The following is a 17343-nucleotide window of genomic DNA, read 5'->3' on the forward strand; positions in this document are numbered from 1 at the left end:
TTGTGGGTTCGACTGGTTTTCCAATCCCCCAGCCCCATTTCCGGGCAAGGAGGTTCACACTCATTTCCTACAGTTACGGGCAAAAGGGATTGTAAGTACACCAAGGAAGCCACCGCTATTGTAAAAATAATTGGTGGATATCAGTACCTAGATGAAGGGACAGACGGAATATTGCATGCCGCCGCCTGTGCGGGAAGTTGTTGCTCAGTCAACACAACCTCAGTCGAAGGAACGCGGGAAGCTGTTCGACGCGTGCTCCGACGACGTTTTGAAGCAGTCCCACGGCAAGTGGCCACCTCTTGCTTGCTCGCCGAAGCTGGAATAGACCTTGGGTTATCGGCCAGAAGGGCCACTACGTGTCCGTCGAGACTCTCCCGATAAAATACCCCATCTTCAAAGATGATGGAGACTTCTAGATCTTCGTGGAATCGAGGGTCACCTTATCGAGCGTAGTTCTTGGGCCGGGGAGCGGGGCAGCTCACTATATCGATCCAGCACTTCCAATACTACAAACAAAGGATCATGGGTTTTTACGTTTATTGTTTATTGGTAACACGATCAGGTAAGATATCTGCAGACGTATCTGTACTTACCCATTGGATGGGGTAGTATGATGCGAAACCTTCTCGGAAGGCGAGACGGGCGAGGTCTTCCTTTTCCCCCTTGAAAAAAATCAGCCAGAATGTCCGCTAAGTCATCGCGGGTGTTCGGACATTGCCGCTTGCAAAGCGTCGAGTCATATGTCCCACTGTAGTCCCATAAAGGATGTATGCGCTGCTGGAGTGGTTGATCACACGTGGTGATAACGGTGGCCATCACTTGTACGATGGTCAGACCACCGTGAGCCAGTATTTTTACCATGGCGGCTAGGCGCCTCACTTCCGAGCTCTCTTCTTCACACTTATTCTTCGGACACCAGCTAAATCGCTTCTTCAAGGAAGCCGCTGAGTACTCGGGAAGGCCTCGCCGAACTGGCTTGAATAAAGGGGCGTCGTCGATATAGAACCACTCCGAAGACCATTCGCCGGTCTCTTCATTCGGTGTATCGCATGGGTATCCGGTAGCAACTCTGCGCCGCACCTCGGCCCCTCCTACTTCCCGAATGGAGGCTCCATTATTCCGGGTTATAATGCAAAAGTACTTCCTACATAAATCGAAATGAGATTCGCATGTCAGAAACATCTCGCATAGGGCTACGAAACCTGAGATGCGTATGATGGAACCCACAGATAGGTTGTGGAGCTGCAGCCCCTAAAACTCGAATAGACCTCACAGAAAAGGATGGATGGGAAATCCCAGCCCACACAGTAGGAAGGAGGTAAGGCAGACCCTTTCGCCTTTTTGTGGAATGGGGAATATTTCTGCGAAGTAGGAAGGAGGTAAAGCAGACCCTTTTGCCTTTTTGTGAAATGGGAAATTTGTTACCGGTGTCAAAGAACTGGACTCCCTAGCTAGTAGTACTTGCCAGAGGGCCGTACATGTATGCACTATATACTGATACTGGCGTCAACAAGCATTCAACAATGGAGAATTCGACACGGAGTATGAGTATGTTTTTTCAAAAGAACCTTAATCCTGAACGAATTTGACGAAGCTAAGCTGTGCTGACCATACATCTTAAGTGCTATACAAGATCCTGATCCAGCCAGCATACGTGCACTTGGAATCACATCAGCATTCAATCATAGGCATATGAGATATGACGCAGTTGGCAGAGCAACCAACACAGCATGCTACATCCAAGTATCCAACACCAAGTCTTTCCGCGAAAAAAAATGAAATACAACACTAAATCTGTACGACCGAAGACTTAGACCTTGTGCTCACGAAAGCTGTGTATCCAGCCTCCAACCTGTGCTCCGTCTTCTCCAATCTTGCCATGGGCATCAACCTTCGCGGCGGTGAAGGTGATGCCGATTTTGATCTCGCCGTGGTACGAGTTGTCGGCGGTGACTACCCTGTACTTGGCCGGGTTCAGCTGCGAGGTGCCGCTCTCCATGCCTATGCTGATCAGATCGGTCACATTGATCCTGCATCACGGAGATATATTCAGTAATTGAACCGAGACCTTTGCCCTTTCAGTTATCTGAAGTTGCTGATGCTGATGCTTGGCAGCTGGGAGTAGGAAGCTACTCACGTTGCTTGGCCGAGGAAATCGTCGCGGGAGAAGTTGTCGTGGTCCATGATCCGGAAGAACAACTTATCTTGCGCGTTGGCTGCGGAGGAGTTATTGATCTGGAACCTCAACACCTCGTTCCAGCTCGGGTTCCTTCCAGCATCTGCATTACAGCCCACGGTTGGTTCATTTAGAAATTGCCATGGCCATAGGTATGGAATGGATTGGCAGACATGGTGAAAGTCAAGGGTGCATCGGGGTCGTGATTGTGGTTGTGAAGCAGGCACTGACCTCGGGCGGTGCTGCTCTTGCGCTCCTGGCTCCGGTACTGCACGATCACGTAAGGGTCTATCTTCCCTGCGCGTATATACGGGTAAAGTCAGGTGAATCTCCATCCACAGCCGAACGCAAGAACAGAGCAAAACGAAGCCAACCCAAGCTGGACGGAAGGCGCGCAGTGGAGTACTCACCGAGGAAATCGGTGCCGGGGAGGCCCTTGGCGTCGACCAGATGCACCTCCAGAAGGCCGCGCCCCATCGTATTGCTCTGTGGATCTCGCCGGAAAGCTGACCAATATATCTTCCACCTCTCCCAGGGACACGGCCGGCCGGCTGCTCTGCCCTTTCTGACCGTCCTGCTCTCTTTCGTCTGGGACTAGGCCTGTCGCTCTTGTTCTCCAGCGGCTGGCGTTCGGAATTTGTTGGTGCCGTAACTGACGCGCGCCGGCGTATTTATATACTCCCACTCGGCTCCTTGGATGGCTGGCGGCTAGCCGCTCTACGGGCCCGTTCAAAACTATGGAGTTGGTCGTCGCCAACGTGAGGAAGGTCGCAGCATTCTAGCCGGTTTGGACCGCTTCTATGCGAGAAACCGAGTGTTGCACCGGCCGCGAGCGCGAACTCCGTTGACGTCTAGGAAGATTCCTACGCGGTGAGATGGAAGGAGAAACGGACTTGGACCGCGGTCCATAGCAACGTAGCAGGACTTGGTCTTGACACCACATATTTAAGAGGTATCGTTGGCCTAAGCTTGGCTGGTCTTAGCCTGCTCCCAATGCTTCACTTTCGATAGGTGCTAAGCATTCTAACAAGGTAAAAAATCCTATGTGGCAATTTAATTAAAAAGAGGGAGAAGTTTGGTGTCCTCAGAAGAAAACGGTGCTAGTCACGGGAACCTATGCAAAACATTAAAAATGAAGAGAACTAGCCTATGCATGCAAGACTTTAGTTGCTAAACAATTAAACGAGACAACCTTAGCAACAACAAACTAAGCACCAATGCATTGGAGATTATGGTTGCTTAACATATTTAATGCTCTTAGCACCTTACTTAGCACCTTTGCATTGGAGGAAGCCTTAGGCATACGCCAATGCATGATCTTTTAACACGTAATTATATGCGTAATAAAAACATAAAAAACAACTAGTATAATGCATTATATTTTATGTGTTGTATGTAAGTTTAATGGTTTGTGGCTCATGCATGCATATGATTGGTTTGATTAGCACCTGTTTTTCGTTTATGGCCACGTGTTAAGATTGTATTTTAGCTAAGATACAACTTTACTGTCTCTCTTCATTAAATATAGTGCCACATAGGAAAAATACCTATGAAACCGCGTTAAATTTTTTGCATTGGCACATGCCTTAGGCCACTTTCAATGCATTGGTGTTAAGATGAGGTGCTAAGCATACTAAATAGTTTAGCAACTAAAGTCTCCAATGCATAGTTTTTTTAGAGAAAAGACATGAGCCCGACTTTATAAATAAAGCCATCACGTAGAGTAACAAACCACATAACACCACGAGTTTCAACCGCCATCCGAGGCCAAACGAGAAGCAAAGAACGAGATACATGACATGCGAGCCAAACCCACGGCACGCAGGCCGGACAAACAGCAAACTCCGAGAGAAAGAAGAACAACAGCCAATCCCTCAACCACCCCGAGATTTAGACATCAGGCTCCTGCCGCGAAATGGAAGATGCCGAGACCCGAATCTTAGATATCAGCAGGTCGAAGTAGCATCTGTTTTCCGGCTTAGTCAATAATCTCCACTGTTGTAGGAACAAGCAAGCTTTAAATAAGCAATCAGCAGGTTTAGCAGGAAAGATATGCTCAATGGTAAACTTGTTCCTGGTAGTCCACAGGACCCAACAGACCGCCGCCAGCCTAATCCAGAACAAACGTTTCGTAACACCAATCAGAGGAATGGCGAGGGTCCGGAGCTCAGAAAAAAACGTCGGAGCCCAAGACGTTTGCAACCAAGATGTAGAGTAGCACCAGATCAATTTAGCAAGACACAATTGAAAATAATATGATTGGTATCTTCCAAAGCATCACATAAGGCACAACGATCCGAACCAGGGCCGTTGCGTTTTCGAATCTGATCAGCCGTCGGAAGGCGGGCCCTGAAAGCTTGCCACATGAAGATTTCAATCTTGGGCGGAATACGCGAATGCCAAATCTGACAAAACTTATTCATAGGAATACGAGCAATAAGCTTGGAATAAAGGGACTTAACAGAGAAGCGACCCGAAGCAGAGTGAGGCCAGACCACCAAGTCCTCCGCCTCCGAGAGCGAGGGAAAAAGGGCAACAAGACGCTGTCATTGAACCAACTCTTCAGGAGGCATCACATGACAGAATGTCAAGTCCCAATTGTCACCCGCAAGCTCCGCGATGGAAATCTCAGGTTTAGGACAGAAAGAGAAAAACCAGGGGAAGGCCACCGAGAGAGTAGAATCCCCGCACCAGCAGTCAAGCCAAAAACGGGTCGAGACGTCGTTACCCACCAAAAATTTGACATGGCCCTTGAAAAGAGGACGAACCTTAACCAAATCCTTCCAGAACTATGATCCCCCCTAGGGGAGGCAAACATAGGATTAGAGGAGGGGAAGTATTTCGCCTTGAGAATAGAGAACCAAAGGGAGTCTCGGCCCGAGGACATGATTTTCCACCACCACTTGATCATAAGGCATTTGCTCATCACCGCGGCATTAATGATGCCCAACCCTCCCAGGTTTTTGGGCCTACATATGCTATTCCATTTGACCAACCGATACTTACGCTTATTCTCCGCAGAGTTCTAGTAAAAAGCACCACTATACTTGTCGAAACCGTCATGCGTACCCGTAGAGAGAAGGTAGAAGCCCATAATGAACATGGGAAGGGAGGAGAGACAGGAGTTAGTCAAGGCCACTTTTCCGACGTTCGTATTATATCTACCCCCACGACAACACCCTATTACCAACCTTGGTAACAATAGGCGCGAAGTCCTTGGCGCAAAGCTTACTCGGGGTAATCAGGAGACCCAAGTATTTAAAAGGAAAGGAGCCCATGCTACATTTAAGGAGGTGCGTCACTCGTCAAGCCTCAACATCATCAACACCAGTGATAATGACCTTGCTCTTAGCAAAGTTGATTTTGAGCCCCGACAAGGCTTCAAAGCAAAGCATGATGAACTTGATATGAGCAAGGCAGGAATCATTAAGCTCGACCATGATAATGGTATCATTCGCATATTGAAGATAGGTGACCCCGTGGGGGATGGGATGTGATATAACCAGATAGATGTGACCAGAAGCAACGACCCTAGACAGGATACACGAAAAAGCATCGGCAACAAAATTAAAAAGGATCCCCTTGCCTCAGGTCCCTGCCATTGGCAAAAAAGTACTAGTTTGACCATTGACCGACATCATCGTGTGACCAGCAAAAACCAACTGCATAATCTGATGCACATCAACCCCGTCAAAACCTTTGGCGAGCAAAACCTGTCTAAGGAAAGGTCAACTGACCGAGTCATAAGATTTCTCGAAGTCTAGCTTTAGGATCACCGCTTTCGCATTGCGTGACTTAAGATCATGAACAATCTCATGAAGGCAGAAAATCCCATCAAGGATAAATCTTCCTTTAAGAAGTTAGATTAGAAAGGGCTAAGCATGCGATGCGCATCAGGAGACAGACGCGTGGCAAAGCCCTTGACAGGAAATTTCACCATATTATTGAGAAGGGCAATCGGCCTAAATTGGGAGATCAGCTCCGCACCCTTGACCTTGGGAATGAGGGAGATAACAGCATAGTTAAGGCGGGATATATCCACCATCCCAAGACAGAACCCTTGAATGATCTTACACACAAGGGACATAAGCTGTGGCCAGAATTTTTTTAAAGAAGCGGATGGAGAAACCATCAGGGCCCGATGCAGCATTGGGATTAGCAAACTTGATAATATCCCAAATCTCCTCATGAGAGAGAGGCAGAATTAAGGCATCATTCTCAGCAGGAGAAATTCTAGAAGGGGCATCCCATAAAGAGTGGGAAATAGATTTTATTAGCTCTCTTGAAGTAAAGTACTACTCACATGATCCTAGGGACAAGGTTGGGAGGAGTGAACCATCGTGTGACTCCGATTAGAACAGCTCAAAGGATTTCAATCAAGGATAAATTATGCTCCAATCTTCATCCCATGACTAGATACTATACGTGCATGCTTGGGGATTCACAAACGTTAACATCAATATTCTTACTAATCCACAATCATCAACTAGTGCACCCACATATTACTATCTTAATGTCACAAAACTATTATAGGGAATCAAACATACCAGATTCAATGATCGACAAGTTTTATGTAGGATTTTATGACTAACCATGTAAATGACCAATTAATGTTGACTCTCTAAATAGGTATAAGTGAAGCATGGAAGTTTAGTCCTTTCTACAGAAGACATGGACATTCTCTAATAAATATATGTGAAGCAAAAGAGCATTCTACAAATAACGGTCTTCTATATATAGAAAAAGAGGCATCCCACTTCCAATGATATAAGTCAAGCAGATGAAACATTATATAAAGCCATACTCAAAAGATATAAGTGAAGTGCAAAGATCATTCTAAAAATCCACCATTGACTTTCTCGTACCAGCATGGTGCATTGATAAAAGGATAAAATGCACACAACACTCCAAGAATTTACGCAAATCATGTGAACAAAACAAAAACCGAAACATACCGATAGTTGTTGAAGAAGAAAGATGGGATGCCTTCTGGGGCATCCCCAAGCTTAAACGCTTGAGTCTCCTTGAATAATTACTTGGGCTGCCTTGGACATCCCCAAGATTGAGCTCCTGCCTCACCTTATTCTTCTTATATCAATACCTCCTCGATCTTCGAACTCTTCATCCACACAAAACTTGATAGAAATTTTATTAGAGAGGTTAGTTCATATAACAACAAATCGCATCATGTCCTGCCATAACATTATTGTATAGTTATAATATAAAATTACAGTGTATGCTATCACAATTCTATGGCTCTCAAGTCAATGGGTCTCAACAAGAATTCAAAACATAAGCACACAAAGCAACTATAACAACAATCTGTGAAAAACAGGACAGTCTGGAAAGATGTAGATGAAACGTATAATTATGTAACTCAGAAAATTATAACAATTTAGGAAGTGGTAAAAAATTTGTATAACAGTTTTGTGTAAAAGTTTCATTAAAATATGAAAAATCAAACACTACAACCAAAGTTTCTGTTTTTGCACAACACATATCAAACAAGCAATTTAAACATCCTAAAGGTAAATCTTGGCACATTATTTTTATAATACAATGGATTTGCACAAGGGGATAATTATTTTTGTTAAAAAGTTTGTGTAATCAAGATTCACAAAGTTTCCATGGGCATGAACAAAGTTCAAGGCTAGCCCCAATTTCAACGGTGATCGTCTTTCTCACTTTGACTTTTCTTTTTGAAAAAGTTTTAGGTTCCCCACTTTATTTTTTTGTTTTTAACTATTTTTAAAATCACACAACAGAAATAAATGACTCGCTAAAACCTCCTGGTTGTCTCCCTAGCAGCACTTTCTTTAAAGCCATTAAGCTAGGCATACACTGCTCAAGTAATTGAACCACCCGGATCCAAAGGTATATCAACGCCAATTTTAATTAACAATGATTTGTAATTTAGTAGTGAGAACAAAGTGATGTATATCATGTAGCAACAAAGTATAACTCCCTTCCTATGCATTGGCATGTCATAAAAGAACAATTTATTCACACAAAGTAAAGGCCAATACATAGCATAAGTAGTTTCTTGCAATTTTATCGTATTGGAAACAGAGAGAGGTGAAGATTCAGTTACTCTCTCATAATAATTGCAGGTAGGAGAAGCAAGCACATGCATATTATATCCATCAAAATCATCATGTGAAGTGGTAAAATGTAACCTATCAATATAATCCTTAATAAGTGCAAACTTCTCCGATATGTTGTAGTTGGGAGAATTCAAAAAGATAATAGGACTATCATGTGTGGGTGCAATATTAACAATTTCATGCTTAACATAAGGAACTATAGCAAGTTCATCTTCATAAGCATAATTCATAGTGGCATCATGGCCACAAGCATAGCAAGCATCAAGTTCATCACAAAGGGATATTTCAAATGAATCCAAGGGATCATAGCATTCATCCTTCGGTAGGTACGAAGGTAAATTAAACAATGTATGAGTTGAAGAGTTACTCTCATCTTTTTCATCTAACGAGCTCACAATTTCAGCAATTTCTTCTTCCATAGATTCCTGTGAAATATTACTATCTTGCAAGGCATCAGCCATTTTTTCAATAAATTCTTTAACATAAGCATTAGAAGCATAGTTTTCATAGCAATATTTAAGTATGATTTGTTTTCAGATTTGTAAAGAGTAGCATCATACTTTTCAACCAAAGTGGCAATTTCATAAGCACCCTTAAAAGCAAAAAATTCTTCAATTTTGTTTAACATCACAATAACAATAGGTTTCCATGGCATAAGAGGATAATATTTAATTATCATTGAATACACATTAGTAAGGAGGGTGTTTTTAGTTTGTTCATAACAACAAGTAAAATCATATATTTCGTATAAATTCCAAGCATAGCAACACAAAGTATTAATTTGATGCCACAAGAGTTTCCTTTTTTGAGATAGACGATGTCGCACCTAATAAGCATACTCATTTAATGCTTTCCCTCAACTAAGCTAGTTGGGTTTTCAGCACAAGCACAAAGGGATCAAAGACGATCCAAGTAATAAGCTTCAATAGAAGGATACATTTTGGTTGGTTCCTCAACCACTGGGTTTCCAAATACATTTAATTTATTTTGGTATTTTGTATTTCCTACCCATAACTAAAGATAGAACACAACTTAGCACAGAAAATAAAAATTATTTAGTGATAAAGCAAACAAGCACACACGAGAATATCAACTACTACGCTATTGCTCTGCAGCAACGGTGCTAGAAAAAGGTCTTGATAACCCACAAGTGTAGGGGATCATTTATAGCCTTTTTTGAGAAGTAAGAGTGTCGAACCCAACGAGGAGCTAAAGGTAGAATTAATATTCTCTCAAGTTCTATAAACCACCGATAAAACTTTATGCACGCCAACGCTTACTTTACGTAGAACAAGTATGAAACTACTTTGCGAGAAAGAAACTAGAAGTACTTAGTAGGTGTGGTAGATAGTTTTGCAAGAAAATAAAGAGCAAGTAAATAAAAGTTAGGGGTTGTTTAGTAGAAAGCTTTTTGTGTAACGCAAGAGAAAGATTGTCCATAGGAAATTGAATATAACATCATTGATACATATCGTATGCAATGAGGTAGAGGCATACACTAAGACACTTTCCGTACTTGGATCATATGTACTTATGATTGGACCTCTAGCAAGCATCCACAATGACTAGAAATCATGAAGGTAAACCCAAGAATAGCATTAAACATCAAGTCCTCTTAACTCCCATACGCACACAACTCCCTTACTCGGGTATAAGCTTCTGTCACTCTAGCCATCCACTATAAGCGAATCATGAACATATTGTAAAACCTCCAGCGTTAATCCTTCAATTGTGCACCTCACGGAAGGCACCTCAGGACAACACCATATCAACACACAACACATATCAATGACACCATATCACAATTAACCCATAGAACAAAAGAAATATACTCAAACATCATAGGATAGCCACACATCATTGGATAATAATATATAGCATTAAGCACCATGTTCAAGTAGAGATTACAGCGGGGAAGAGAGGTTTTACACCGCCTCATAGAGGAGGAGAGAGAGTTGGTGGTGACGGCGGCGAAGTTGTTGGTGTAGATCGCCATCACGATGGTTGCCCCGGCAGCGTTGTGGCACCATCGGGAGAAAGGGAAAGAGAGCCCCCTCCTTCCTCTTCTTCCTTGGCCTCCTCCCTAGGTGGGAGGTTCTCTGATCCATGGCCGCTATGGCGCCCGGAGGGCAGCAGCCCCTCTGGCATTGGAACTCTCTCTATGTTTCTCTCCTGTTTTCTCGACCTGTTTTCTAGCCCTTTACCATTTCTTAAATATTCGGAGATCTATAACACGGACCGGGCTGAAATTTTGAAGCATTTTTTATTGGAAAATTATCTTTTTGCGACCAAAGGAGAGCTCCAACCGACTTAAGGGGTGGGCATACGCCATCAAGGCGCCCCACACCGCACCCTCTTGGCTTGTGCCTCCCTCACGCACCATGTTGCGTTGATTCCGACTCCCAAAATCCATATATATTCCAAAAAATCTCCATAAATTTTTATTGCGTTTGGAGCCCGTTTGATATGAAATTTCTACGGAACAAAAAAGACACAAAAAACACGAACTCGGAGTGGGAACTAGATAAATAAGTTAGTCCCAAAAATAATATAAAATGTTGCCAAATGTATATAAAAGTTGTTGAATATTGGCATGAAGCAATAAAAAATTATAGATATGACAAAGACGTATCAAAGATCTCCAAGCATTTTGTAATTGAGGGTCGCTTTCCTTGTTGTCACACTTTCTCCTTCTTAGTAGCCCATCCTTTCTCGAAATTCACATAAGCCATCATTGAATCTTCAAGGCAATGTACAGAAGTGACACTTTCCTGTTTTTTGGTTTTATTTCCTTTGGTACTTGATTCACTTATTTGTGGTTGATCTCCAGCAGCATCTTCACTGCCAAATTCTTCATCGTCATGGGCGGTGTTTGGTCTTTCATTCACATCATCCAATACAGGAGTATCATTCATGTCAATTATCGAAGGAGTCATCATGCTATCATCACTTCCATCTCTTGTATTTTTCTTGCTCGTGTTGGCAACCATCTTCTCCTTTGCTCGAAAGTTTCTACCTAATTTTGTGACGATCAGAGGCTTCCTTGATGTGAGACAATGCCTTCCTTGAGCAATGTGCCCTTCATAGAGCACACTCAATGCCTCATACAAGGGGAATCTTTTTTCCTTCATACACTTTGAGCTTGGAATCGTCCATATAATCAATAGAAAGGTTGAGAAGATCATGCATAGGTACAAAAAAGTTCATGCACACAAGGAGATCACAAGTTAGAAGGAATAAGAACTTACCGCAATGATCTCCTCCCATTTTCCAGGTGTTGTGTTGATCACACATGCAACATCATTCCACGATATTTTGGAGCGGTTGACTATGGACTTGATATTGTTATAGTTCTTCTACAACTCAGCTTCATTATCTTGGACCCAATCCTTGGTAAACCTTGCCCCTGGATATAAATTGTTCAATTCTTTGACAACTTGATTCCATCCTTCGATAGTACACCCATTTTCGCACGGTGATGAGATAGATTGTACTCTGTAAGTACCTCCACAAGACCTTTCTCGTACCTTGTTGTCCAGTTAGCCCTACTTTGCGTCATATTGAACCTATAACAATGAAACTTTAGCAATAAATCAACACAAGAATCTGATCACATTAAGCAACCTGAAAACCCCACATCACATTAAGAAATATAAGAATATGAAAATGCAAAATCACATCAAGTAATATGAAATGAAACATTAACATAACTCGAATGTTGCTAATTTATAAGAAAGATCCTAATAATATAACTCAAATGCCATCTTTATATCTCAAACTCCACATCATTACAATAACATACTTTGACAGAAATAAAAACTAAGATTATTAGCGAGAAGATCTTCGTGATGATCTTCCTCTTCAAATTCTTTGATAGTCCTCCCACATCTTGTTGGCAATTTCATCTCTCATAGAATTACCAGGGTCCCTTTGATTGCTTGAGGATGTAGGAATATGTCGAGGTATGTCATCTCCATCAGGAAGAGTGACACACATAAGATGATCAATTTGCATTTCTTGTGTATCTAGTCATTGTTCATCGCCTTTGTGACTCCGAATTATGTTGTGAAATATAGCTGCCACCATAGGAATTTTGGCTTGGATGTCAATTGGGTAATGCATGCCAACTTTTAAAATAGGAAATGAAATTTTACAGACACCAATCGTACGCCCTATATGGTTCCGTAGGTGGGCATGCCTTAGATTGAAAAGTTCTTTCGGGTTCTTTGGACGAGGGACACCTCTACCAAAATCTTGTAGATGATAACGAACTCCATGGTACGGAGCTAGAAACCGTGGTGTGCTTGCGTAGCTCCTTCAACCAAATAGTACTTGCCCGGAGGTACATGGAAACCCGGTTGAATGATAGATTTCAGTACTCCAGCATCTAAGGCACACCCCTCCAAACTAGCTGACACATAAACAAAGTTGAGATCGAAGTCACAGGCGACCATCACAGTTCGGGAGAGGGCCCCCTTTCTATTCCTGTATGGAGCAGCCTCATTGGATGCTATGGTCATGGGAACATGAGTCCCATCTATTGCCCCTAGGCAGTTCTGCATTAAACAAGTAAAGGTTACTATATGTTATACTAAGGAAGGATATAAATTCCTAAATTACATACCAAGGGATGGCGTGTACCTCAAAGAAAGGCAAAAACTGGGGATTTGTTGATATTTTCCAATGAGTATCTAGCAAACTATGCTTGATAAATTAAAATGCCAATGAGCTTATAGCGTTGAAGCATCCATTGATATGTCTATGCACTATTTTCGGACTGTGCTGAAACCTATCAGTCAGCGTATGATAACTCGCATCCCTAGTTGCTCTTGAACGCTGAGTCCTTTTGAATTTCGTAGAAGATTTCTGGATATAAGATAGTCGCATAGATCTTGGAAGATGTGGGATTCCATCCTAAGAATATCAAGGCATCGTTGAGGGTGGTCATCCAATATTTCCCGGATATACTTAGCTCTCGTAAGAATGGATGTGTTCATTCAATTTTTTTCTCTTCTAAAAGATATACAATATAATGCTGGGAAGACAAGAAACATTATCTCCTCCTTCTCCTCTTCTTCAGAATCAGTACATGGCTCATATCCATCATCATGGTTACTCGTATCCATTGTCTAGCAAGAAGAGATTACAAAATAAATCGTAGCAACAATAGGTGGCGCAATTATACATCTTATACTCGGTAGATGTATCAAAACGCAAAAATGTACAGAAGTTAGATAACTAGATAGCTATATATAATCGTAAAATACGAACAGAAGTTGAACATCTTATATCTGCCTAAAGCAGCAATTAGTTCCTTGCCAATTGGATGATTCCTCAATCATTCATGCTAGCGTTTCTCTTTGATAGAAATCCCCCGTATGGCTGAACCTGAATGCTAACAATTGGCATCAAAGAAATCTCCCGTATGGCCGAACCTGAATGCTAACAATTGGCCGAAACTGAACCCTGATGTATCCATTGCTAACAAGTGCCTGTGTTACGCATTCCCGGGTCCGTTAACACCAGCGTTTTCGATCCACATGCGTCAACATGCCCAACTGGAGAGCAACATCGACTTATGACAGGCCTTGGGCCCTCTCCTCCCAAAAGACTAGCCTGTTACGAGGGGACACCCTCACCATTATAAGCCGTGTTATTTCTCCTCCCACAACCGATGTGGGACTAAACCCAACAATCTCCCCCTCACACATCGGTCACCATGGGCCCGCTAATACTAGCGTCTCCAGCCCATCAACCATGCCCGATCACCCGTGAGTACACTGAGATTTATTCCGGGCACCTGGGCTCTGATATCACTTGTTACGCAATCCCGGGTCCGCTAACACCAGCGTTTCCGACCCACATGCGTCAACATGCCCAACCGGAGAGCAACATCGACTTATGACAGGCCTTGGGCCCTCTCTCCCAAAAGACTAGCCTGTTAGGAGGGGACACCCTCACCATTATAAGTCGTGTTACTTTTTCTCCCACAACCGATGTGGGACTAAACCCAACAGCCTGCATCCATTCATCTATTCCAACCTGAATGCTAACAATTGCCAACATCTATTCATCTATTCCAACAGAACCCGTGTGATAACGGTAGGAATTTGTTTACTTTACTGCAAGGAGGCGCATAGCCACCTTGCCGCCTCGCCGCGTTGTCCTCTGTTGTCAGCGCCTCGCTGCGTCGCCGTTGATTCACCCCGTCACACACACCGGCGCTGGCGCCCCCCGACGGCGCAGCCCTCGATCTGTATCGATAGGGTTTCGAGCGAGACGATGGAGACGAGGTGGGAAAAAACGACGTGATTCGGTTTGTATCAAATACCGGCCTGTTACGTGTGTATATAAGAAACCAGTGTAAATATTACAGCCCAGAAACGACATGCCAAGCATCCATGCGAGGCCCATCTGTATTTTTTTACATGGGTATAATTGACAGGTGTTTTGAGGGCCAAAACGACAAACCAAGCGGGGTCTAAGTTAAACTGTTCTGACTGAGACAAAATCAAGTGGCATAAAATGTAAAAGAAAATTAAAGGAGAAAATTGCACGGATATTGATTTGATATCACAAACATAACGTTGACTAAGACATAATCAAGTATCAGTGGATTGAGATTTAACAAGTCTGAACCGAAAAACGGGTAGTTACATAAACAAACCCCTTGTACAAACTACCAAGTTATCAAGGCATCAACAAGCGTTCAACAATGTACTCCCTCCGTTCCTAAATATAAGTCTTTTAAGATATTTCACTAGGAGTCTACATACGGAGCAAAATGAATGAATCTACACTCTAAAGTATGTCTATATACATCCGTATGTAGTCCACTAATGAAATCTTTTTGAAGACTTATATTTAGGAACGAAGGGAGTAGAATGCATGCTGTTTCAAAAGAATCTTAATGCTAAACGAATTTGGCTAAGTTAAACTGTTCTGACTACCTAAAGTGCTAGAAAATGCAGCATACATACACTTGGAATCACATCATTCAATCATACAGGCATATGCTGCGGTAGGCCACATCCAACACCACTAATTATGTAACCGAACGACCCCGACCGGAGCCTCAGACCTTCTGCTCACGAAAGCTGTGCATCCAGCCTCCAACCTGTGCTCCGTCTTCTTCAACCTGGCAACGGGCATTAACATCCAATCAGCACTCAGCTAGTCCACAATAGAACAACCGAGGCTGGCCCGCCACTTTACAAAATCACAAAAATGTATGTCCCTACCTTTGCGGCGGTGAACGTGATGCCGATCTTGATCTCGCCGTGGTACGAATTGTCCGCGGTGACCACCCTGTACTTGGCCGGGTTCAGCCGCGACGTGCCGCTCTCCATGCCCATGCTGATCAGGTCAGTCACATTGATCCTGCACCCACAGAGGTAACCAAGAACGGGATTCAGATCTTGCTTCCGTCTTTAATTTGCATTTTTCATCAGCTGCTGAAGTGCTGATGCTGCGCAGCTGGGAGTAAGAAGAGTCTGCTCACGTTGCTTGGCCGAGGAAGTCGTCGCTGGAGAAGTTGTCGTGGTCCATGATCCGGAAGAACAACTTATCCTGCACGTTGGCAGCGGAGGAGTTGATCTGGAATCTCAAAACCTCGTTCCAGCTCGGGTTCCTCCCCGCATCTGCATTACAGCACACGGACGGTTGGTTGGTTCGTTCAGCAAAACTACTATATTTTGAGGACCGGGGTCGCGACGATGAACCGAGAAACAGAGCTGCGTGGAACGGAAGCACTGCCTGACTGACCTCGGGCTGTGCTGCTCTTGCGCTCCTGGCTCCGGTACTGCACCACCACGTACGGGTCTATCTTCCCTGCGCGTATAGAGGTAAGATCAGATGAATCCAAGCCAGCCAGCCAGCCACAAGAAGAGAGCAAATCGAAGCCGACCCAAGTTGGACGGAAGGCGTGCGTGTAGCGGAGTACTCACCTAGGAAATCGGTTCCGGAGAGACCCTTGGCGTCGACCAGGTGCACCTCCAGAAGACCGCGCGCCATTGTACTGCTCTCTCGCTCTCAGCTGGAAACCTAACCAACACTCGATCCCCTCTCTCCCACGGCCGGCCGGCTGCTCTTGCTCTGCCCCTGTGAATGAATGTCTTTCTCTCTTTCGTCTTGGCTCTCAGGCAGCTCGCGTTTGGAATTGAGGTGCCGTGACTGACGCGCGCCGGCGTATATATACACCATTTGGTTCCTCGGAGTTGGATGGATGGCGGCTGCCGCTCTACTGGTCCATTCAAAACTCCGGAGCAGGTCGTCGCCAACGTGAGGAAGATCTAACCATTAATTTTGGCCGGTCTTGGACGACCGGTTCAAGGCTCCGCTTGGCTTCCACTCTCCTTCCCTTCCCGCACGGGAACAAGGTGGAGCCCTCTCCGAAATCTGATTGCCTCTTCTTTCACCCAAGTTGCCAACTACTGTAGTTCTTTACTGGTTGAGCCTCGAGGCACGATAACTAGAGTCCTTCGTTTCGCCCGGACTAGGTCTTCACTTGCCAATCACCAACGAACCTTTGCTATGGGCTGCGCGCGCGTGCTCTGTTGACGTGTGTGAAATTCTCTACGCGGTGGCATGGAAGAAAGGAACATATTTGGATCGCGGTCTCGGATGAATTCGCCTATATCTGCAGAAACGTAACTGGACCTGATCTCGACACCCCATATTTAAGAGGGGCCGTTCGTAGTGGGAGGTACTTCCTCCGTTTTTTTAATCTGCATATAAGATTTGGTCAAAGTCAAGTAATACAAAGTTTGATCAAATATATATCAAAAGATATCAACATATATAATACTAAACCTATATGTTATAAAAATTAATATCATTATGCATCTACTAATATTGATTTCATATTATAAATGTTGATATTTTGTTCTATAAATTTAGTCAAAGTATATGAAGTTTGACTTTGACCAAATCTTATATGCGGACTAAAAAAACGGAGGGAGTATGATACTATTATATGATACTACCTTCAAAATGCATAGTATCATAAACTAGTATCATAGATGATCTTACTTATTGACATGCATGACACATAGTAGCACAACA

At 43.6% G+C, this 17343-nt stretch overlaps 2 protein-coding genes across 2 annotated transcripts; both read right to left on the bottom strand.

Moving 5' to 3' along the window:
- Positions 1-1531: 1531 nt before the first annotated feature.
- LOC123444922 (elicitor-responsive protein 1-like) lies at positions 1532-2877 on the bottom strand. The gene is made up of 4 exons (XM_045121808.1): positions 2587-2877; positions 2408-2473; positions 2138-2279; positions 1532-2030 (listed from the first exon to the last, which is right to left on the bottom strand). The coding sequence occupies exons 1-4, from the start codon at positions 2651-2653 to the stop codon at positions 1811-1813; spliced, it is 495 nt and encodes a 164-aa protein (XP_044977743.1). The 5' UTR covers positions 2654-2877; the 3' UTR covers positions 1532-1810.
- Positions 2878-15096: 12219 nt separating this feature from the next.
- On the bottom strand, positions 15097-16437 carry LOC123444925 (elicitor-responsive protein 1-like). The gene is made up of 5 exons (XM_045121809.1): positions 16227-16437; positions 16045-16110; positions 15782-15920; positions 15522-15660; positions 15097-15418 (listed from the first exon to the last, which is right to left on the bottom strand). The coding sequence occupies exons 1-5, from the start codon at positions 16291-16293 to the stop codon at positions 15356-15358; spliced, it is 474 nt and encodes a 157-aa protein (XP_044977744.1). The 5' UTR covers positions 16294-16437; the 3' UTR covers positions 15097-15355.
- Between the last annotated feature and the right edge of the window lie 906 nt (positions 16438-17343).

Source organism: Hordeum vulgare, chromosome 3H, assembly GCF_904849725.1.
Source record: "Hordeum vulgare subsp. vulgare chromosome 3H, MorexV3_pseudomolecules_assembly, whole genome shotgun sequence".
NCBI classification, from domain to species: domain Eukaryota; kingdom Viridiplantae; phylum Streptophyta; class Magnoliopsida; order Poales; family Poaceae; genus Hordeum; species Hordeum vulgare.

Coding starts and splice junctions, on each gene's coding strand:
- LOC123444922 (XM_045121808.1), bottom strand. CDS start 2,653: ATGGGGCGCGGCCTTCTGGAGGTGCATCTGGTCGACGCCAAGGGCCTC. Junction 2,474..2,586: donor CCCCGGCACCGATTTCCTCG/GTGAGTACTCCA, acceptor ATATACGCGCAG/GGAAGATAGACCCTTACGTG. Junction 2,280..2,407: donor CAAGAGCAGCACCGCCCGAG/GTCAGTGCCTGC, acceptor GCTGTAATGCAG/ATGCTGGAAGGAACCCGAGC.
- LOC123444925 (XM_045121809.1), bottom strand. CDS start 16,293: ATGGCGCGCGGTCTTCTGGAGGTGCACCTGGTCGACGCCAAGGGTCTC. Junction 15,921..16,044: donor CAAGAGCAGCACAGCCCGAG/GTCAGTCAGGCA, acceptor GCTGTAATGCAG/ATGCGGGGAGGAACCCGAGC. Junction 15,661..15,781: donor GACTTCCTCGGCCAAGCAAC/GTGAGCAGACTC, acceptor CTGTGGGTGCAG/GATCAATGTGACTGACCTGA.